This window comes from Pinus tabuliformis, chromosome 1_2 (assembly GCF_031772625.1).
Source record: "Pinus tabuliformis cultivar Carrire ecotype Pingquan chromosome 1_2, CPIR1, whole genome shotgun sequence".
NCBI lineage: Eukaryota > Viridiplantae > Streptophyta > Pinopsida > Pinales > Pinaceae > Pinus > Pinus tabuliformis.
The window spans coordinates 756,825,168-756,849,175 of record NC_142298.1 but is presented as its reverse complement, the minus strand read 5'-3'; the positions used below and the strand labels follow the sequence as shown (position 1 = coordinate 756,849,175).

The 24,008-nt window shown below is 41.2% G+C and overlaps 1 protein-coding gene across 1 annotated transcript in view; it reads right to left on the bottom strand.

Annotated features, from left to right (window-relative positions):
* Positions 1-24,008, bottom strand: part of LOC149208000 (DNA topoisomerase, type IA, core) — a 375,671-nt gene that overhangs the window by 259,552 nt on the left and 92,111 nt on the right. Inside the window, exon 5 of the mRNA XM_089395900.1 lies at positions 19,996-20,095. Within this exon, the coding sequence (XP_089252026.1) occupies positions 19,996-20,095 (100 nt within the window). The remainder of the gene's footprint in view (positions 1-19,995; positions 20,096-24,008) is intronic.

Sequence of the window (24,008 nt, the reverse complement as noted above, 5' to 3'; positions counted from 1 at the left end):
AATCATCATCTGAGTATTGAATAATAAAATATATTGTTTGTACACATAAATGTGTCTGCAATTGGAAATTTCCAGTGAACAAGGATTTTCTTATTCCATTCTTCCAAGGGCTAGTACGGGCTTCTCTAGATGAAGAAGACTTCCCAATGGAGAGAATGTCCCTGAGCTACCAAATTAACACTCCTCCTCAGCTAGGGAGAAATTTTCGATTGCATTATAAGTCCCATCTCAAATGTCTCGTCATTGTCATCGTTGAATCAAGTCATATCTCGTCTCTGCTCGTCTCTGCTCATCTTTGCTCATCTGATGAACATTTGCGAATCTAAAGAAGAAGAATCATCATAGGGAAGCTCTGGCTACCACCCTATATCCAAGGACAATAGGCGAGATACTGCTTACCACAAGGGATAAGGATCACACCCTATCTTATTGTTCGTTGATCTTCCCATCATGACCCTCAAGAGTTAAGTGGTAGAACACATGCATCCATCGGCTTGGCAAAGATACGCACTTACCATAAATGGTAAGTATCACACACACGCCCAAGTCACCTCACCCACTAGCCAAATGGGGAGGAAAAATCCCAATAAGCCCAACTTGTGCGTAGGATGCCAACTGGAGTATACATTGTCAAGTCCCAGTCTTAATGGTAGTCTTATGATACTTGTCATAAATTACAAAGATCACACACGCCCTACGGTGACAATAGGTGAGATACACTTACCACAAGGGGTAAGGATCATACCCTATCCTATTGTCCAGAGAACCCTCAACCCTCGGAGCTCTCTGGCTTAATTCCTCTCCCTGTGAGCTCAAACAGGGGAAATAGCATAGCTCAGTGTCCTTGATCAGTCGTGACCCTTAACCAAGAGGGTCACATCCATCAGTCGAAGTTGCTCTCTAAAAACCAAGAACTTCCCTCTTGGCAAAACCTTGGTGAGAATATTTGCTATCTGCTCATCAGTCGAAATACGATGGTCTTACGGCTCCTCTCTGCACCATGTCTCAAATATAGTGATACCTTATCTCAATATGCTTGAACTTACCATGGAACACGGGATTCACTACCAAACCGATCCCACTCTTGTTGTCACAATATATCATTGTCATGTCTAGAACCTACTCAAACAGCTCTCCAAAGAGCTTCCTCAATCATACTGCCTTACATCTAGCCATGCTACCAGCAATGTATTCTGCCTCAGTCATGCTTAAAGCAACAGACTTCTACTTCCTGCTCATCCAAGATACCATGGCATAACCCATACTAAAGCTGCACCCTAATGTGCTCTTCCTGTCAATAACATTTTTGGCCCAATCAACATCGGTGTAACCATGAAGTCTCACATCTCCGGCGGTATATCTTAGACCAAGATTAATCGCCCCATGTAAATATCTTAGTGTGCATGAAGAGGCTTAGTCATAAACTGACTAAAAGCGTCAACTGCAAAACATATGCTCGAACGGGTGTTCACAAGGAACATCAGTGCCCCAATCCACTGTCGATACTAAGGGATTTTCCAAGTTAGGTCCAGCACCTTCTCCACATAGCTTCTTGAAGTTCATTTTCATCAGTGTCACCATGGACTCGCATTCTACCATACCAAATCTTTCCAGCAATTTCACAACATATTTTCCTTGTGAAAGGAAAATCTCATTGGGTCTCTGCCACACCTCTAAGCCCCGGAAATACTGCATCAATCTAAGGCCTTTCATTTCAAATTCAAAGGCCAGCTCCCTCCTGCACTCGAACATCAAAGGCTCACTACCTGTCAAGAATAAGTCATCAACATATAAAATCAAAATCAAGGGCATACCTTGAACAATTTTGAAGTGCAATTCTGGTCAGCATTGCTTCTTGTTAATCCAGGCTTCATCAGGTAGTTATCAACACAGACATATCAAGCCCTAGGGGCTTGCTTTAATCCATAAAGAGCCTTCTATAGTCAACACACATGGGTTTTCCTGTCCTGTACTTCAAATCCCTATGGTTGCTCAACATATACTTCTTTCTAGAGTATGCCATGAAGAAATGTGGTCTTCACATCCATCTGGTGAAGATTCCATCCCTGGCTAGCAGCTAGAGCCACAATAGATCTAATGGTAGTGTGGCAGGGAACTACTGCAAATAGGTCATCATAATCTTCTCCCTCTTTTTGGGAGAAACCTCTAGCCACGAACCTCGCCTTATATTTTTCAATGCTTCCATCTGCTCCATGCTTGACCTTGTACATCCATTTAGAATTCACAACAGACTTCCCTTTGGGTCTCGGAAACACTTTCCACACATCATTCTTCATAATAGATTCGTATTCTTCGGCCATAGCATCTTTCCAAACCTACTCTTTTACTACTTCTTCTAAGGTGGGAGGCTTAGCTTGTATGATGGTGCTCATAGATACAACGTAACCTTGTTATCGACATGGCTTCTTACTTTCTCTAAAGGCTGCTCTAGCAACAATATGTCTTTCAACTTCCTGCAAGGTATCACAAAGCCATAATGGTCTCTTCCTAGAAGGAGGATCACATGGAGGAGGATCCAAGGGGTCCATGCATTCCATGGGATCATCAGCAACATCTATCTCAGGTTCAGGCATAGAAGGACATTTTAGTGGGTCCATGTCATCATCCTTTTTCTCAACAAGAGGAGAAGAATGTTTGTCCCTTGCTTTTCCAAGGGCAGCATCTTCATCGAAAGTCACATCCCTGTTAAACTCAATATTTCTTTGACCGAGCACATATATTCTAAGGCTTTACACACAATATCCAACAACCGTACCTCTCTTTCCTATGGCTTCCAACTTGTTCCTCTTATCCTTCGGCACATGAAAGCACACAAGGCAGCCCAAGATCCTCAAATGTACAACATCGGGCTTCACACTGATGAACACTTCTTCACACTGATGAAGTGTTTGCAAATTCACCCTACAGAAACTTCGGCAACTTTTGATCATTTAGCATGGCTCGAGCAGCTTCCATGATGGTCATGTTCTTTCTTTCAACCACTCCATTTGGTTGAGAATTGTAAGGTGCTAGCCTAGGGGAAACCAGGGCAAAGTTTGATCTCATAGCTAGGGCTTGGGTTATCTCACAACTCTACTGTCAGAATAGCTCCAAATTGGAGGAGACCTTGAGGACACACCAACGCAGTAGAGGCTAGGAGATTGAACTTTTTCTTGCGTTTTTTGGTCGGGAAAGTGATGCCCTAGGTGACCCAACTTGGCTAGACCTAGAAGAGAGAGGGAAAGGTGGAGAAAAATGTTCTTTGAGTGATCACCTATTGGTGGACCAGTGCCTTAATCCCTTGGGGAGAATGGAGTCTAGGAGAATGATGAGAAAGGAACTTGTATTTCGGTCAAGGAGGCCTTAAGGACTACTTCGCTTGGCCTTTAGGGCAAGAAGAAGAGACCTCAAAGCTTTTATACTTCGCTTGGAAAAAAGAGATGGCTTATCAAGATAAATTCACCGGTGGAATTATCCCTAGGAGATTTCATTCACATACATGGCCCAAACATTGAGAGATGTTACATAGAAACAATAATTCCACAAATTTGCAATTAAGCAATGCAGCAATTAGCCCTAGTATAGCGAAAATCCCATTTAATGCATATGACAGAAGTAAAACAAGAATAACATTAAATGTGTGTACTTACATGTAATAGAACACATCCAACCATCAACAATTTGACAATAAAGAAGCTCCAAGACAAAATACTCCAATCGAAACATCAAAATTCTTCCATGCTCCAATTCTTCATCCCAGAAAAAGTGTGAAATTCTCTAAAGAGGAGTGATCCAATCCAAAGTGATGATACAAAATGAATTCATGTCTCTCCTATTTATACTCTCATCAGGAGTTCGAATTACCTAATTTGAGCTTACATTAGCCCATCAAATAAAAATAATATGCAAATAACTAACTTTTGGTGACAAGCCCACCAAACTAGCTCATAAACAAAATAACAAGCCTCCCAAGAGGTCGAATAATCAATAATGCATGTCGTCAGGCTCTCTAAGAGGCCTGATGAAGTCCATAAGTGCCAAAATGATGAACTGGACTTCCAAAAGTAATGGACAAGGGGTTGGCTCCTTGTTCTCCACACAATAAATTTGTGGTGCTCCCAATGGCTATGAGGGCACACAAGTGACCTCATAGGTCTCCAAGTAAGTCGAAGATGCTTAAAGACCATCTATATGGGCTCAAATGATGGTGTAAGTGATGCTACATCAGCATACAAGTCCTGGGTCATCTACCAAGTGCATGGTACAACTCTGGGGTTGGCTGGGCAAAGGTGAACTGGGTGCATCTTCCTTGTCCAATAGGTGAATCTCGAGCAATCTCTGAACATCTATGGGGATCCATAGAGTGTTGTCTACTATTGTGGAGGACCATGGCTCTCAACACACACCCTACATGTGACAATGTAGCCCTCTGGAGGGTTAGGACCCGTATAGGGCTACCAAACCCAAGATGGAGACCACTTGCAATCCTGCATGATCCAATGCATCCCCTAGCCTTCCAGTACAACAAGCCATCAAGGAAATAAAGTAAAAGAGCTTACAAACCATGGACAACAAGTGGGGACTTCATAATAGCATGCCCTTCCATAATGGGCTTTGGCATGTGCTAATGTCTCCAAGCTCCAAATGGGGTTAACCAAGTATCCTATTAGGTGTTTTCTACTTCTAAAGGGGATGATATGTCCAAGGTACATCCTTTAAAAGGTGGTGGCATGTGGTAAAAGGATGTATGGAGTAGGGATTGAAAAGGGGCGGCCCTGGCTACATGCTAAGGTATAAGGGTAGCTAGTAAAAGGGAAGCCCACACTTGGGTATATATAATGTATAGGAGGGAGCAATCGTGGTACATGAAGTTCCTAGCCTTGATTTTTCCACCCTTCTTTATATCTCTTTTGCCTTTTTATGATTTTTCTTTAATTAACTGCTTGGGGCTCAAGGGGTAAGAGCATGATGTGTGAGATATAGCAGTGGATACCCCCCTTTTAAGGTAGGGCAGTTCATTGCCCACGAGGGATTAGGACAATCATCGGTTCCTGTATGATGAAGGGGGCTCATAGACCCTGTAGGAACCAAGGTGATGGCCATGATGATAGGGTAGAGCTCATGTATTGGCTTTGGCCCACGTGCTAAATGTGTTTGTCCCGGCCATCTTTTGCATTTTGTGGTACGTTTTCATTTTGAATGTGGTCAATTGTGCTTTTACTTTTCTTTTTAGCTGCATCAACCTCTGGGGCATCATTCCGGGCCTGACCCAAGGTGTGGGCAAGGGGAAGGGGAGAGTTAGCCCTATGTGGACCCATGGGAGGAATGTGAACCCAAGTGGGAGAAATGATGAATGGGGTAGCAATGAGTGGAAAGGGGGCAATATATGTGGATGAGGGAGTAGGACCACGCAACCACAAGACTAGAATCCTAGGTTAATGTCCAAAAGGGGTCTAGGGGACAAGAGCACGTATCTAGCCCATTCTTTTTGCCGAATCCCCCCATTAATCCATACCCAAAAGTGTCCATGATAAGCAAACTACAATACTCAATTACCAAATGACGAGGCGTACCTTTAACTTCGGGAGGCCCACCTTCCAATTCTATAATTGACATTTGCTCATCATACTCACCCACACTTTAGCTTTCCTCACTGTCATCCAATTGATTTCCCATCGTGGGACTTTGCGGTTGACTATGAATTTTATGATTTTATCATTGATTAGGTCAGTCAGAATATTCAGAGCATAGCTTAAGCGAACAAGGTCAAAGAGGTGACTAAGATCCCCCTTATATAAATCCCTCATTATGTCGAGTTGCGTTGTGATCTATAAAACCCGAGCATGAGTTCCATATCCATAACTTCCAATACATTCTGATAAGATTTTGCATACTTATTCCCCTTCTTTTGCAGTTCTTGAATGTCTTGGTCAGTGAGTTTTGCGAATGTAGGACCAAGATCAATCTTTCTTTTACTATAGTCGCCAGGGTGAATTAAATTGCCTTGATAGATGCTTGCTTCACCCTATAAGCATTAAATTTAAAGCTTAATGAGGGACTAGAGCTTCATTCTTCCAATGGAGTCACCAATAATGATATGTCAATATGTCGTATTGGGAACAAAACACATGTCTAGTGTCCCCGCAACAACGCCAAAATGTTACCGCTCAAACTAGCAGGGGACCTAAAAGGGGCTCTTAAAGGGACAACTGTTAGGCCAAGGGCAATGATGGAGACTTAGCCCACTATCACCTTAGCTAAGACTCCCTACTCTTTACGGACTTTCACCGATGGGAGGAGACTCGATATATAGAAAGTCACTTATGAAGGATGAATCAACAAATGGATGTGAAGTGACCCTAATGACCCTTTTCCTAGAAGGAGGTTAAGAATGGAGCTTGCTTGCTCTTCAAGCAAGGTACAAAGCTTTCTAGGAGAAGGAGGTGAAGATTTAAGGGCTAGGTTTAAGGAATATGCCTTGTAAAGGAGTTTCCCAATCCCTAAAATCCTTATTGGACTTGGTTTCCCAGGTGGTTCTTGAGGAATTAACTTTTCAAAGGTATGGGACCACACGGGACCAAGTGGATCCAGCCTAGGTTGAGGGGAGAGAATCTAGCAACCATTGATGATCTTAACCCAGATAAGGAAGGGGAAAGGATCAAAGCAAGAATTTCCAATTAAAAGTATCAAACTGATCCTATGAGGTCCTAGCCTAGGAATACCAAGGCAAAGTTTGATCTCAGAAGTAGGGCTTAGGTTATCTCACAATTCCACTGTCGTAATAGCTTCAAAATTGGAGGAGGCCTTGACGACACGCCAGCGCAGTAGAGGCTAGGAGATCGAACTTTTTCTTGGGTTATTTTCTTGGGAAAGTGATGCCCTAGGTGACCCAACTTGGCTAGACCTAGAAGAGAGAGGGAAAGGTGGAGAAAAATGTTCTTTGAATAATCACCTATTGGTGGACCAATGCCTTAATCTCTTGGGGAGAATGAATTCTAGGAGAATCATGAGAAAGGAACTTACATTTCGGTCAAGGAGGCCTTAAGGACTACTTCGCTTGGCCTTTAGGGAAAGAAGAAGAGACCTTCAAGCTTGTATACTTCACTTGGCAAAAAGAGATGGCTTATCAAGATAAACTCATCGGTGGAATTATCCCTAGGAGATTTCATTCACATACATGGCCCAAACATTGAGAGATCTTATATCGAAACAATAATTCCACAAATTTGCAATTATGCAATGCAACAATTAGCCCTAGTATAGAGAAAATCCCATTCAATGCACATGACAAAAGTAAATAAAGAATAGCATTAAATGTGTGTACTTACATGTAATAGAACATATCCAACCATCAACAATTTGACAATAAAGAAGCTCCAAGACAAAATACTCCAATCCAAACATCAAAATTCATCCATGCTCCAATTCTTCATCCCAGAAAAAGTGTGAAATTCTCTAAAGAGAAGAGTGATCCAATCCAAAGTGATGATACAAAATGAATTCATGTCTCTCCTATTTATACACTCATTAGGAGTTTGAATTACCTAATTTGAGCCTACATTAGCCCATCAAATAAAAATAATGTGCAAATAACTACCTTTTGATGACAAGCCCACCAAACTAGCTCATAAACAAAATAACAAACCTCCCAAGAGGTCGACTAATCAATAATGCATGTCATTAGGCTCTCTAAGAGCCCTGTTGAATTCCATAAGTACCAAAATTATGAACTGGACTTCCAAAAGTAATGGACAAGGGGTTGGCCCCTTGTTCTCCACACAATAAACCTGTGGTGCTCCCAATGGTTGTGAGGGCACACAAGTGACCCCATGGGTCTCCAAGTAAGTCGAAGATGCATGTAGACCATCCGTAAGGGCTCAGATGATTGTGTAAGTGATGCCACATCAGCATACAAGTCTTGGGTCATCTACCAAGTGCATGGTACAATTGTGGGGCTAGCTGGGAAAAGGTGAACCAGGTGCATCTTCCTCGTCCAATAGGTGAATCTCGAGCAATCTCTGTGTTGTCACTAAACCTTGCACCAGCGTCACAAGTGCGGCAGGAGGCAAGGAAAGCTCCCTAGAGACAACCTATGGGTTGATTGTAGACCAATGCCTAAGACATCTTAAATAGAGGAGCGCTTGTAAGGTTGTATGTGAGGGGTTGCAACACTCCAATTGTCACGTAAAAAGGTATGAGGGGCTTGGGGCCAACTCATGGATCCAAATGCTGGGGGATATTTGGGCAATCTCAAAGAGAAATGACTTCTCCTTCTAGTGGCCGACACACAAAAAGGAGACAGCTTAAACTGAAGTTGTATTGATGGTGGAGAGGAGGAAAGGAGGGAGAGAAATAGATGCCTAGGGCTGTAACAAACAGAATCCTAGATAGCAATGTTCTAGAAAAAAGGGGAATTCAATGGATAGCACTGTAAGCGAGACAAAATCCTAAAGCATGGTTTTCCAATGAGATGATAGAAATAGAGGAGCAAAAGAAGGTTTCAGATCAAACATAACATGGGTATCATTCTCTGCCAAAGAAGCTAAGATAAATCCATAGATTGAAGAGGAACCAACTACGTTCATTACACTATTTCAAAGAAAGAAAAACACAGGTGAAAGGAGATTACCAAGAGGAACTCGCTGCACATTAATCATGTTTGGAATCAATAAGGAAACACCATTTATTTTGAAGGGCCCAGTAACATGTCCATACACTCAGCGATGATATCAGTGAAGTCCCATAAAAACATATTGAACCAAAATGGCAACACAGAGTTCAGCCCTCGCGGGTCTGAGAATCTAGAACCCCTCTATTATGTTTCATCCCCCTATTTATAAGAAGAAGGGGAGAGATTTGAATTACAATCAAAATATCTGAGCCTGAGCCCCAGCTGTCATGCTAGACTAGTTGTCTCAGCTTTGTCAAGCTCTTCTATCACCTACCTAAGATTACAACAGGGATCGAATCCCTTTCTTGGAAAAATACAGAAATAAATGCTCAGAGAAAGAAAGTCGAGAGAGGAAGGAGGAGGTGTCCCCTTGCTACTTCAGTGGAGGCCTTGGATGGAGCCATGTTCCTGTTGTTGTCATGCTTCTCTCTGCTGTTGAGGCGGTTTGTTGCTGCATCAGCCGGCTTTTGTCAATTCTGCCTTAACTTCCTAAGTGAGTTGTTCCGTGGAGAAGTAATGGAGTGTTTATGGGCAGTGTTGTGTTATGCAGAGGAGCGAGACTCCATGTCGAGGCATCAACTCTTCAGAGAGGCCTCCCATACTATCATTTATGCACTACCCCCTACTTCATTCAATACTGGAGCTATTGACCCATACATCCTTTGAAACCGCTGCAGAACACTATCAGAGCACCACGGCTGCGGGTCCTTAATGTTTAAAACAAATGAACATGCAAGCACTTTTAATTTCCCCTTTATTCCCCTATACTTTCAGCCCCTTTGTGCTTTTCTTATCATACGATCGGGGCTACGACCAAGGGCTTAGCCCTCGGGCGCTAAGGCCTTCAGGCTCCTGTCCGGGGGCTTCTTTCCTTTGTTATTATGAAATCCTGCACTTCGGCATGTTATTGTGTTTTGCCTATGGCGCTTCCCTTTATCCTTGCGATCACCGATCTGCGGGGTCGGGCCCTCCAAAATTTATCGCAATCGCAGCCACGAAGAGGGGGGCTCTCTTTATCTTTTCGTTTGGAGCGGGCCGACAATTAGGATGCGAGATCTTTATAAACCTTGCCGTAATAATTTATCGCATCCGGGGGCTTCTTCCTTATCACAATCGCAGCCGGGGAGGAGTCTCGCATATCGCAATCATTGGCTCCATCGTTTCTAGCTTTTCCCCTTAGTTGCTGCAATCACCAATCTGTGGGGTGACGTCATCACTGCCACGTGTCACCCTGTGAGTGGTGACACGTGGCACCCAGAAATCGCCCCATCTCACAATTAAAAATGCTGAAACTGGGTGACATGTGTCCCCTATACGGCCACGTCACCCTCTGTACTGCCACGTCACTGATGACGTCAGCTGCCATGTCTGCTCTGAGGACCAATCAAGGGCCGCCACGTGGCCCCCTAGAGGAGAGAGAAAAAGGCTTGCCCAGCCCTGTTTTCGCAAACATTTCCTTTGCAAATGATTTATTAGCCTCCTCGGCGAATTTGCACTAAATCGCAATATCGGTGGTTTACCATGTTTTGGAGCTGTCACCCCTTTCGATCGCCGATATGTCGAGAACCCAAAGCCACCGATCGTCATATCGTCGTACTGCCATGTGGAGGAGAGAGAAGGGGGCGGCCTGGCCTTTGTTTTTCCATGAAATTCCTTTATAAATCATTTCTCGACCTCCCTGGCGATGCACCACTATATCGCAAGATCGGCGGTTTACAGGTCTTTTAAGTTTCGAAACCCCGCCAATCCGCCGATACCAATATGCGATTGCGATGAACTATCCCAAGTCCCGATTGCGATTTCTCTTCAATACTTAGCCATTTTTTGGGTTTTCTGAACTTTCTAAAGGGATTCTTCAGCAGGTTCTAACTTCTGATCCAGGAACCCTTTTTTTGGACTTCTATATACCACCGGAAAGTTCTTTCCAAGCACTACGCACTGGAGAGGGTACCCTCAAGCTCTAATAGCTTCTATGGCTCAAAATTTGGCATCAAACATCATTGCTATTTGGTTCTTGAAGCATCTAGTGACTGAAAAAGGAATGGGTGACAACACTCTGAACATCTTTGGGGATCCATGGAGTGTTGTCTACTACTATGGAGGCCCATGGCTCTCAACACACACCTTACATGTGCCAATGTAGCCCTCTAGAGGGTTAGGACCCCGTATAGGGAGACTAAACCCAAGATGGAGACCACCTACAATCCTGCATAAGATCCAATTCATCCCCTAGCCTTCAAGTACAACAAGTCATCAAGGAAATTGAGTAAAAGAACTTACAAACCATGGACAACAAATGGGGACTTCATAATGGCATGCCCTTCCATGATGGGCTTTGGCATGTTCTAATGTCTCCAAGCTCCAAATGGGGTTAACCAAGTATCCTATTAGGTGGTTTCTACTTCTAAAGGGAATGATATGTCCAAGGTACATCCTTTAAAAGGTGGTGGCATATGGTAAATGGATGAATGGAGTGGGGAATGAAAAGGGGCAACCCTAGGCCACATGTTGGGGTACAAGGGTAGCTAGTAAAAAGGAAGCCCTTCACAGGATAAGTAGAATTGTCCCCAAAAATGATCTTCAAATTAGTCTCCCTCAACAGGGTTTGAGAGGACTTCACGATACCCAGTGAAGTGTTTAGAGGCCCCACTATATACCAACCAACATATAAATTAGGGGGAGAGGAGCTAGAAAGAGCAGAAATAAGAAAATATTCGGATTAAGTAGGAATTGCATTATTTCCATACCTTGAATTTCTCGATATTTTTTTAGGACAATGGCCTTCTTCACGATCATCAGGTGCATCCCTTCCTCTTCTAGTGAAATCATCTCTTCTTCTTCTAGCATTGAACCTGTTGTTGTTCTAGCCACGATTGTTGTTGTAGTTGGACCTTGGAGCATCTCTCTTTTCTGGACATTCTCGGCGATAGTGACCATGCCTGTGGCAATTGAAACATTCAATTCTTCTTACTCTTCTATTACAGTCCTTTGATTCAAAGGCAGGGTTTCTTTAATTAGATGGTCTTCCTCTTCCTTTCCTCTTCTTGTCTTGAACAACAAATGAAGAGGGTTCTCCTTCATGTTTTTGAATCCTCCCTCTAGAAATCATCCTGGTCTCTTCTTGAGTGCACTTGCCAACCAGTTCATCAAATGTTGGAAACTTGTCATTGTTGCTAATAGTTGTAATGAATGTCTCCAAAACTGGAGGAAGACCATGAAGTGCAACATCTGATCCTGAGTAGTGATAATCTCATGGAGTATGATTGCATAGTCTCTCCCTTATTCATCTTGATGTCCTAGACTTGATTTTTCAAGGAGAGAATATGGTTCAAATTGTTGACCTCATACATCCCAACCAACGTAACATAGATTTCCTTGGACTTCTTCAACTTAGAAATATAAGCAAATGATCTCTCAAAGAATCAATAATTATTTTCTTGGCTTTGATGTCATCTTTCTTGTACTTGGCCTTGATGGCAGCAGAAGCATTTTCAGGAGGCTCAGGTACATTTCCTTCCACATATTCCAAAACATCGTTCTCATCCAAGGTCACTTCCAACCTGATCTTCCAAGCAGCAAAATTCGATCATTCATTCAACTTCTCTCCCTCCTTGAAGTATGAGGTACACATCTTGACAAAGTCAAATAGGCCTCTTCAAATTACTCCCAAGGTGATTGATTGTCTCTTGTCTCCATGGGCTTCTCTTAACCTCAGCTTTGATTCCATCTTAATTTTCCAGCGTTCTATGCTTAGCACAATCACTTACACAAATTCTTCTTCAATTAGTTGTTGATTTATGGTAGCATCGGATCTGCGCTAAGCCTCAAAATTTGCAGGGAGGCTAGGACACATGTATTCCAGAATACCCAAAAATCTTTTTGGGAAATTCCACCCAGAGATAGTTTATTAAAATAATTAATTATTTTTAATGGATGCCTAAGTCTAAACTTAGGAAATTAAAATAATTAAAGGGTATTAATTACACTGATGGTGAAATTTCTAGAAGAAGACGAGGATCAAGTCAAAATGATGAGTCATTGATTAGAATCTAATCTGGGTTGTTGATTGATCAACAAGAGGATTATAAGAAGAGGCTTGATGGGCATTTGGAAAACACATCGAGTGAGAGATCAAGAGATTGATTTCTCAAGAGAGCAGCACAGCAATTGCCGAAGAAGTGTTCGAGGTGATTTCTTGTAGTGAGGGTCAGGGATAGTTTTCGGGGGAAGTTTTCCTGATCCGGAGAGTACAAGGCAGAGAGGGCAGAAAGACGTCCAAAGAGTTTGACGCAAGGCCACGTAGAGCTACGTTGTGGCAGCGCAAAGCTTCAAAGGGAGTCTGAAATTCTGTTGAGGAACAATCAGGATCTACTGCTGGAGCTGGGGTGTGAGACCGGGAGGCCAGAGGGCCGAAGTTTCCAGCTAGCAAAGGATCGAGAGGAGGTGCAGCACAGTCCCAGCAGCAGTGACGTAGTGGCTGCGTGGGTGTGACGCAATACTGCACAGAGACAACACAGAGGCTCATCTTTAGCACAGATCAGTGTCGGATCTTCCAGTGACAGGGTGAGATCATGTCACTACCTTTTTACCCAGTTAGATCTTTGTATAGGATTGCCAGTTTGGGCATCCGAGGAATTGTATTCAGAAAACTACTACTGCATAATAATACAAACCCTCAACTGCTGCACCAATTTTCCCACATTGGGTTTCTCCGAGGACATTTGTCCAAAACCAACAGTGTCCGTTGTGCGTTGTGTATTTCTTCTTGCTCAATTCTTGTTTCCGCATATAATTTAATTAGTGAAGGTTGCAGTGTATTAGTTTCGATATTTACCACAAAACACAGTAAATAATTTGTTCAGTTATTTAATAAATAGAAGAAATTTAATCAGTTGCCGCAGTAGGTATCAGAGCGCAAGTGAAGTAAGAGCACAGACCAGAAGAGCCCGACATTGAAGAGAAGGAAGGAGATCGATGTGTTGCGTAGGCAGCAGATCGAATTCCCAGAGGGATTGCACAGTCCAGGCCAGGAGGGCAAGATTCTCAAGGAAGATCTTTCTCTGAGTAAGTTGACAGAGAGGTAAGATTTCCAGATCAAGATTTGTCAACCACAGAGGGAGCAGCGCAGCAGAAGCTTCAGCGCAGAGCAATCTTCAGGTGAGACGCAGTTTTCTGTCACAGTTGTTGGGGCAGAAAAACGTCAAAAGGAGGAGACACTTTTTGAGCAGCAGTAGAGAGGAGCAGATCTACTAACTCCAGCAAGGAGTGTGTAGGCCAGCCTAGCAGTAGCGCAGAGGAGAGAGGAGGCAGTTCAACATTTTGTTGGCAGAGATGGCAGCTAATGGGCTGAGAGATCAAGATCGGTTGGACAGAGCATCCAACTATGTGATATGGAAGGCTAAGATCTCCTGCCTTCTAGATGACCATAATCTCAAAGCCTATGTTGATAGTGTGGTAGTTGAACCTGCAGATGCGGATCCACTCAAGAAGTATAAGGTTGAAATGGCGAAGGCCAAGCGGTTGATCCTCAATGGAGTGAGGGATCATGTTGTATGTCACATTGCTGGCAAAGAGACTGCCAAGGAGATGTGTGATGCCTTGGCTACGTTGTATCAGGGATCTTCCGAGTAGCGGAAGATGTACTTAGAGGAGAAAATGAGATCCACAAGGATGCAAAAGGGGGAACGCATTGATCTATTCCTATCAAAGCTTCAAGAGGTCCGAGACTCATTGGCAGTTGTAGGATCAGTGCCTCAGCCCACCGAGATGGTGTGGTTGGCCCCGAACTCAGTCTCAGAAGAATGGCAAGTGTTTGTCCAGAGTATCCTGGGCAGAGAAAGATTGTCAGATCGGGAAGCGATGTGGGCCGCTCTTCAGCGGGAACAGATGAGGCGAGACTTAGTCAAGTGCAAACTTGATAGCAGCAACAGCAGTGGGACGAAGCCCAAGGAGGAGAAAAAGAATACAGCCCTTGCATCAAAGGGGCAGTAGGAGCAGCGGAGGTGGAAGAAGGAAGTCTCAAAGATCAAATGTTTTCGGTGTGGTGAATTTGGTCACTACGCCACACAGTGTCCTCTCAAGAAGAAGGGCAAGGACGAGAAACATGATCTGCAGGCTGCAAGCACAAAGATCAAGGAGGAGGAGTTTGCCATGATTGCCCGAAAACCTCTAGGGGAGACGTGGGGTGATCTATTACTCTAGTTCGAAAGAACTACAGATGGCCAGGGTCCTTGAGGAGCCCACCTCTTGGATCAATACCTTGCTATGGGAGCCCATTTCAGAAGTAACAGGATGGACTAGTGTCAGTTGGTGCAGAGGAGTGCTAGAGTGACAGTTCACGTGGCTAGGAGCGCCAAGGACTAAGCAACGCAGAGCAAAGTTGGCAGCAGTGCAGAGTCAGCAGCAACACAGAGGTTTCAGAGGGTTAGCGCAGAGACTAGAAGCAGTCAGAACTCTAGCCACAAATGCATCATGTTGAACACCTGTTCAGTATTTTGGATGCTTTTTCGTTGCTGTTGTAGCAACAACAACAATTGGAGAGGATTGTAGTGCAGATACAGCGTTGGCTGTGGCAGGGCCAGCAGTAGCACAGATGCATCACTTGCGCAATAGTTGGTGGCTAGAGATGTCAGACATCAACATCGCAGAGAGAGATGTTACAGAGTCAGGGTGATGCTTCATTAGGTTGCATTACTAGAGCAAATTCCTCGCTAAGAGGGAGTGTTGATTTCTGGTAGCATCAGATGTGCTCTAAGCCTCAAAATTTGCAGGGAGGCTAGGACACGTATTCCAGAATACCCAGAAATCGTTTTGGGAAATTCCACCCGGAGACAGTTTTATTAAAATAATTAATTATTTTTAATGGATGCCTAAGTATAAACTTAGGAAATTAAAATAATTAAATGGTATTAATTAAAACAGGGGTGAAACTTCTAGAAGAAGACGAGGATCAAGTCAAAATGATCTGAGCCATTGATTAGAATCTAATGTGGGTCATTGATTGATCAACGAGAGGATTATAAGAAGAGTCTTGATGGGGATTTTGAAAACACATCGAGTGAGAGATCAAAAGATTGATTTCTCAAGAGAGCAGCGCAGCAGTTGTTGTAGAAGTGATTGAGGTGATTTCTTGCACTGAGGGGCAGGGATAGTTTCCGAGGGAAGTTTTCCTAATCCGAAGAGTACAAGGTAGAGAGGGAAGAAAGATGTCCGGAGAGGCTGATGCAGGCCACACAGAGCTATGATCTAGCAGCGCAGAGCTTTAGAGGGAGTCTGAAATTCTACTGAGGAACAGTCGGGATCTAGTGTCGGAGTCGGGGTGTGAGACCGGGAGGCCAGAAGGCCGAAGTTTCCAGCTAGTAGAGGATCGAGAGGAGGTGCAGCGCAGTCCCAGTAGCAGTGATGCAGTGACTGTGTGGGCGTGGCATAGTACTACGCAGAGGCTCATCTTTAGTGCAGATCAGTGTCGAATCTTCCAGTGACAGGGTGAGATCATCTCACTACCTTTTTGCCCAATTAGATCTTTGTATAGGATTGCCAGTTTGGGCATCTGAAGAATTGTATTCAGAAAACTACTGCTTAATAATACAAACCCTCAGCTGCTGCATCGGTTTTCCCACATTGGGTTTTTCTGAGGACATTTGTCCAAAAACAACGGTGTCCATTATGTGTTGTGTATTTCTTCTTGCTCAGTTCTTGTTTCCACATATAATTTAATTAGTGAAGGTTGCAGTGTATTGGTTTCGATATTTACCATAGAACACAATAAATAATTTGTTCAATTATTTAATAAATAGAAGAAACTTAATCAGTTGCTGCAGTAGAAATTTGGGTCTCCAAATTTTCACATTAGAAAATCCCTTCATTCAATATATTCAATCTTCCAATGACAGTAAACAATTGTTGATAAAATAGTAATCCAAATGCACAATAGAAGACAGCCAAGAACAAGAACAAGAGAGACACAAGATTTGGTCAAAGACCAGGGAAAAACCCCACAAGGGGGAAAACCCTTTCAAAATTCTTCTTCTATTAGATTGTCATCAAATATTCAGCAGAGAGATACAATGTTCTAATTCATCAACAATGAATCAAAGGGTGAAGGCCTTGACTAACCAAGTCAACAATCAATCTCCAATCAAATGATGAGCTCAAAAGTCAAATCTGCAATTCTAGTCAAAGTCAACAAGAGTTGCAGCGACCCTAACTAGTCGACGATCAATGGTCAACAGTCCTCTAAATCATCTCGGTCAATAGTCAAAAAATGTGGCTTTCTTTGCTGGTCAAAGTCCAGTCAAAATAGCCAACAAAAGCTCAATCAAAGGAGAGAGAAAGCCTGTGGTCAAACTTTAGCAAATCTGCGGTCAACTATGGTTAAGGTCTGCAGTCAACCTTGGTCAAACTGCACAGAAAAATTTGGCCCCTTGACCAATCAATTCAGCCATCCAAGACAGATTTTCCAAGTCAAACGAACCCCAAGTCAAACCAAGTCAAAGGTTGGTCAATGGTGTCAAATCAGAAAGTCAATGCACCAATCAAAAAGCTCCTCCTTCCCTTCGCATGTGTGAGAACAAACCTGCAATTTTAGAGCTACACAAACCATCCATATGAGAAGACGTGATGTGTTGATGATGCTCCAAAGTGATGTGATGTAAGGTCTATTTATATGTGTCTCAAGGGGTCGAATTAGCTTGCCCAGACCGACTTGTACTTTTGTGCACGTGTGGGTTTCTCATCAAAAATAATATTTTTCCTTCACCAAATTAAATTCTTCCAAGGGCTAGTAGGGGCTTCTCTAGATGAGGAAGACTTCCCAATGGAGGGAATTTGCCCCTGACCTGCCAAATTAACATGTAATTGGCATTCAATCAAGAGCACCAAAGCCCTATATGTACCCCAATGTTGGTCGTGTTGATTGTTGAAATCCTTTGCCATGGCCTTAACATAAAAGTACCCTCCACTCAAGTCAAAATCATTGATCAGACATGTTAAGCTTTCTCTACCATATTATAAGGCTTGGTCCTTGGATTAGGCCGTTTGATCAAAATTGGGCAATGTTGACTAATATCCCTAGAGAATCAAAGTAGAGGCAAAGGCTAGACAAGAGGAGAGGAATCTAGATTTTAGATGGTTGATGCTCGAATAATTAATCATTGATGTACAGTGGATGCCATATCTATCTTGATTTATGTACAAATATGCATGTTTTCATATCTTCTACAACTAATTTGGTATTTTGGATGTTTTTTTTAATATAAATGCAAAAAAAAAGGAAAAAATATGTATATATAACAGACACTTATGAGACACTTTGCATCCTATAGTTTTGGAAAATGGCGCTTCGCTTCCAAAAAACGTCCCCGCTTCGAGCAACATTGTTCTACTCTCATGCTCTTGTAACCTTGATATTGATTGTGGTAAACTAGAGTCAATGAAGCTTATAATTTGGGACTTATTGATTCGCCAAATACTTGTGGCAGCACATATAGAGCCAACACTGTTTTATTTCAAGAAAGGTGCATTGGAGAGCTGCACTCTTGGGTGATTTCAGATATCTTGTGCACTCAACCTTCACAGGGATTTGGAACTACCTCAGAGTTCGCACTACGGAAGCTAAGGTGCAAATCTGTTTTTGCTAGTGAGGTAAGTTCACTTCAGTCTTTCTGTGGTAATTGGAGGGAAGATGTAATCATGCCATTGTTGGCAAGAGGCTTTATACTAATTAAAGATGCCAAGGAATTAGATGTTACAACTAATTTTGATTTTATTTCTGCATTAATAGTGTTAAGGAAGAGGATATGATCATTGTATATACCTTTCCACTTTTCTTTATCTTTTGTAAACATTTGTAGGTTAATATATGATGTATTATTCTATGTTCCACCAAGTTTCCAAGATGGGGGAGCACGGGAGCAGGCAGATGCACAATGGAGATGTGTGGGAGCACACCCAAATTTTAGGAAAAGAACAGGGGGGACAGGAAGACATCAAGGTCCCACACATTGGGGTCCTTGTCTCTAAAATTATTAAATATAAAAATAATAATGATTAAATCCCGACAATAACAATTCATCCCATGCAAATTCATCATTATGCAATACAGTGGAAATGCTATAATCCCAACAACCCTGAAATCCCAAAAAATGTCAAATATCCTGAAACAAGTAATGATAATGTTAAAAATTTAAGTAAAAGGATAGAAAAGGTAAAATAAAGGAGAATGTCACTTTTCCAAAGATAAAGAAGAATGTCACTTTCAAAATCACAAGATAAAAGAGAATGCCACTTTTACAAAGATAAAAGAGAATGTCACTTTCAAAGGAGAATGCTACTTTTATAAAGGAAAATGTCACTTTTCCAAAGATAAAGAAGAATGTCACTTTCAAAATCACAAGCTAAAGGAGAATGCCACTTTTACAAAGATAAAGGAGAATATCACTTTCACAATCACAATCTTTTTACTTTAAGAATTTAATATTTATCATTAATTACCAAGGTCATAGGCTCCTCAAAGCTCTAGCCCCTATTTTTGTTCTCTTTTCATAGGCTGTTGGACAAAAATCTGGAGGGGTACCCAGATGTCCCCTTTTTGGGAAGGGGAATGCCCAGACATCCCCTTTTTGGTCAAATGTATCCCCCCCATGCCAGGGAAATGTTTTCCCTGTGCATTTCCCTAAGTCTCCCCCAAAAGGGGGCATGGGGAAACGTTTCCTCAGGCATCCCCCCATCCCAAGAGCGTGGGAAATGTCAGAGGCGTGCCCTCCACCATTGGGGACACATCACTGTGGAACACTGGTATTTTCCAAAAAAATGACATTTTTGTAATCACTTAGGAAGCCTCTTCTAAGTGTTTCCTCCATTTTAGTTGTCGTTCGACGTTTTCATATCGAAAACATTTATCGTACGAAATTGAGGGGGGTTTAAATGTTTGGGTGCTCAAGGTAGTATTTTATTCGAAGTCTTTTGACTGGAAGAATGTTTGGAAACATTATGATTAAAATGTGATATAACACTTATTTAGTTTGCACTCATCGTGAAAAGGGCAGAGGTATTTTAGCCATTTGTAATTGTGAGTTTTGAAGCCACAAACACAAAACAAAAAGAAATACTTTAAAAGCAACCAAAAAACCTAAATGGCATTGAGAAAAATTACAGGAAAATCATAAGATTGCATTAATATACATGTATTTTCCCCTTTATCTTCACAGTTTTGGATAAGGAGAAAGGCACATATAACCAATTGTAAGCTACTCAAATTAAGAGAAAGATACTCTATCATAGTCAGTTTTTCTTATACTTGTGAATTTAGGACAGATGTGAAATACCTTCAAAACATATATTCTCGCCTTCACGATCACAGTCAAGCCACAATACTAAGTAATCACATCCATGTGCTTCATGCTGCAAATGCTTGCAGATGCGGGCCTTGAACCAACATGCAAGAATTATTAGTTAAATTTGACATACTTAAAATATTCTTAATCTGTACACAAAAATACTTGTATGTATCATGCAAATTAAGAAACTTTTGAGAGCACAAAACTCGTTATCTCTAAACACATTCCTGGTATTGCAGGAATTTATTATTAATAAGCCACAAATAAATGCATTAGCAAATGCCATGACACCCAAAATTTTACATCTGTTTCAAAACATGCCAATTTATACATACTTTGAATGAAGCATCTATTGTCTGATAGAGAAAGTAAACATGATTTCCCAATATTTAACAAGTATAAAATAGTGTATGAAATTCAAACCTCTTTGCCATTATCTAACTCAGACAAGAGAATTAAAATGTTTGAGAAATAGCTTTACTAGAATAAATTATATTGAATTAAACATATCTAACCATTAGCTAAAGATAGTTGTGATCAAACATCACTAATAAAACAAGTGTCTTTCCTTAACACAAGCAAAAGATAATATGTGTGCCTTCATATGCACATTAATTAGAGTAAGTTTCAAGGTGGTTAAGGATCAAGGATGACTATCAATTGACAAATGGGTGAAAGCAATATCTGACTAGTAGTATAAATGCCAAGAAGCCATGCCAACTAGAACAGGGAAACCAGTACAAGGGTTAAAAATGGTACAGTTTTCACCAAGTGGGAACTTTCAAAATTCCAAGAAGCAAGAAAAGAAGTCAAATAAGAATTGAGGTATCCATGAAAAAAATGGCCGGGACAAAGTGAAAATACAAGGGGAGGTGCTACCCAATTTTTGTCAAATTAGACCATTCAAGCACCCGGAAGGAACCTATAACATTCCTCTTTGTAAAAAAAGAATTCTTACAACTATTGTATTTTGAAAACCACGATTTTCCCTTTATTAATAAGGGATACCCATAACAATCATTGTAATTTTGAGGGAGCTAAGAGAGTCTCTTAGGCATCCCATTCCCCCCTACCTGGTTGGGGGGCTCATGTCTTTGTCTCATTTTCATGGTGTGCTTTTATTTGGCTTAAAATTAACCTCATACCCCAAAACAGTTAGATTAGTTTAATTTCATTTAAGTAGATTAAATTCTTTATGTTCTACATTAGATCTCGTTTTTTGCAAAAGTAATGAACTTCTGCCCTCCAAGTCCTGTTATGCTCTCGGCCATTGCAAGCGAAGCTTGATCCTTGCACATGATCAGAGAGGACTTGTTGGTTGGATTAGTTTAACTAGGGAAAACCTCTTAATCTTTATTGTAAATTTGGGAGAAAGAAACTGTTGACTTGTGAAATTAGGAGAGTGAGCTAAGCCTCCTCTTGTTGGATCTCCTTACAACTACGGACTTGTGAAATCATGGGAGTACTCATTGAAGATAAGCTTCCTACCGTTGGATCTCCTTGTGACCTTCTCAATCCCATTCGAAGGATAAATGTGAAAGAGGAAACACACATTAGATTAGTTTTACTTTCCTACAATCACACGGTCACATACCCATATCTCCATTTTGCACTCATTAACTAACAAATCCAAGTAAAATCAACCTAATAAAATTTACCAAGAGCAGTCTCCAAGACATTTCGACAGCATACAACATTGGGCTACAAATTCATTTGCCAGATTTATTTTCATGCAATAAGCATTTACTTTTAGTACTGGTCTATCTTGTCATTATCTGCTTGTCTATCTTTCATATTATATGTTGATGTTTAATGTACTCTTGTGTAATCTGCTTAACTCCTAGATTAATTTCTTGTTTACTATAGCTTAATCATCCTTAGTTATTTTAGGGATTGTTACCACAAAATCTAGTAAGCCTTGGGGAGGGAAACCCCACAAGACAAGTAGCTAGACCAAGTGCTAACAATGGGGCAATGGCCCACTGTCACCACAGCCAAGGCCCCAGACTCTTTACAGATTTTTACCGATGGGAGGAGTCTCGGTAGGATAGGATCGCTTAAAATAGATATGTTAGGTAAAGGCACAAAGTGATCAAGCTAGGGCCCATTCAAGAGAGAGGCTCATTAATCGTTCAATGCTTCAAGGAAACAAAATGTTCTCTAAGAAAATCCCTAGAAATCAAGGCTCAATACCTAGGGTTTTGAGGGTTTCGATGGTGATAGGTACTCACAAGGTCAAGAACAAATAGAAAGTGTTTCTTGCAAAGATAATCAGTTATTCCAAGGCTCATGAAACCCTCAAGAAAGTCCTCACATTGAGGGAGAAGAGACTAGGGTTTCCCTCTTAGGACAACTCCTAGGGAAAGAGAATTTATGGATGAAATTTGAATGGATGCCCACCAAAATGATAGGTCATGTAGCCAAGATCTACCTCTTGATGTTTAGGCCCTAGTTTTTCTATCTAGCCTTAAAAGAACTGAATTTTAAGGAGAGAAATTTATGGAGAAATTTTTGAGATGATCACCAAAGACTTGGACTAGTGCCTTGTCCTTTAGGCATATGGAGTCAAGGATGTGATAGATAAGCCAAATTTATTGCTAAGGAGGTTGAAATTTGATGCCCTAGGTATCAAAATTCCAGCATTTACCCACTCAAAGATAAATGGAGTTTGATGGAGCATTATAATAATTCCTCCACGAGGAACATTCATTACATGTTATACAATGAGTAACATATGCAGTTCTTTGTTGGAAAAATTGGGAGGCTAGCCAATTAAGTTAGATTTATCCTTTTCATTGATTACTTGTGAATTTTTTAGCATTTACTTATTATGTTTTTCTTCTTTCATCAAGCAATTACCAAATGTAAAAACATGAAGATCACAATACATAAGAAACACAAGATATAGGCTCCAAGCCAAGGAAAAACCCCTCCAAGGGGAAAATCTAGAAAAAAAAAATTCTTATAGAATCAAATTGAATGAGAAATCCAAGACCAAAAACCAATATACCACAAGTAGAAAGTCAACCCTCCATTCTGTCCACTTGATGCCATAATTCTGTTCAAAAAAGAATCTTCAGAAACTCAGAAATCTTGTCTCCATACAGCGTCTTCTCCTCTTTAATAGTCCTAAGGAAATTTGCATCCCTTTTCACAAGTAGTTCTTATGATAGCCTCAATAAACTTGCTTGTCTTGAAACAGAACTGCAGAAAATCTTTTCCAAAATCGAGGAGCACGTTGGTCAATATATAGTAGTTTGTGTGTCTGAAAAGTCGCGTCCTTTGGGCAGGCCGACTTGATCATCAGGAGGGCCAACCTGGTCTTGTGGGCACATGTTGACTCTTTCTATTAAAAATAAAATATTTATTTTTCTTTTCAAAGAGTCCAAATGGGACTTTGACTTTAACAAACCCTAGAAGCATGAAATGCATGCTTGACTAATAAATAATAATAAATTTTATTTTTATTCTTTTCTTTTTCTTTTACATGAAATACAACATGACAATTATGAAGACCGAACTTAGTTACTTTCTCCAACATTCTCAACTAGATAGCTATTACAATTTATTTTCAACGATTAGGGTACAATCAAGCATAATCTAGAAGCAGCAATTCCATACATCAAACAAATTAAAAATGATAATGTTGAACAATAGGCACTTACAAGATAACATGTAGTATATCCATCCATTCATCAAAAAAATAGCTCCAAAGACAATACAAAATAGCTTCCAAACATCAAAATGCATTTCAAGAATCTTAAATAGTCAAGAAGGAACAAGTGCAAATTCTCATATGAGGTTTGAATTCTCCAAGTGATGATGATGAGAGAGTGAAATGACCTCTCTCTTATTTATGCATGTCAAATGATGTCTAATTTAGCCTAAAAGTCCCTCAAATTGTGAAATAATGGGCATAATTAGGTGAGATAATAAGCCAATCTCATTGCCAATGCAAAACATAAAAATGAACCCACAAATGAGGCTGAAATGTTGAAGCC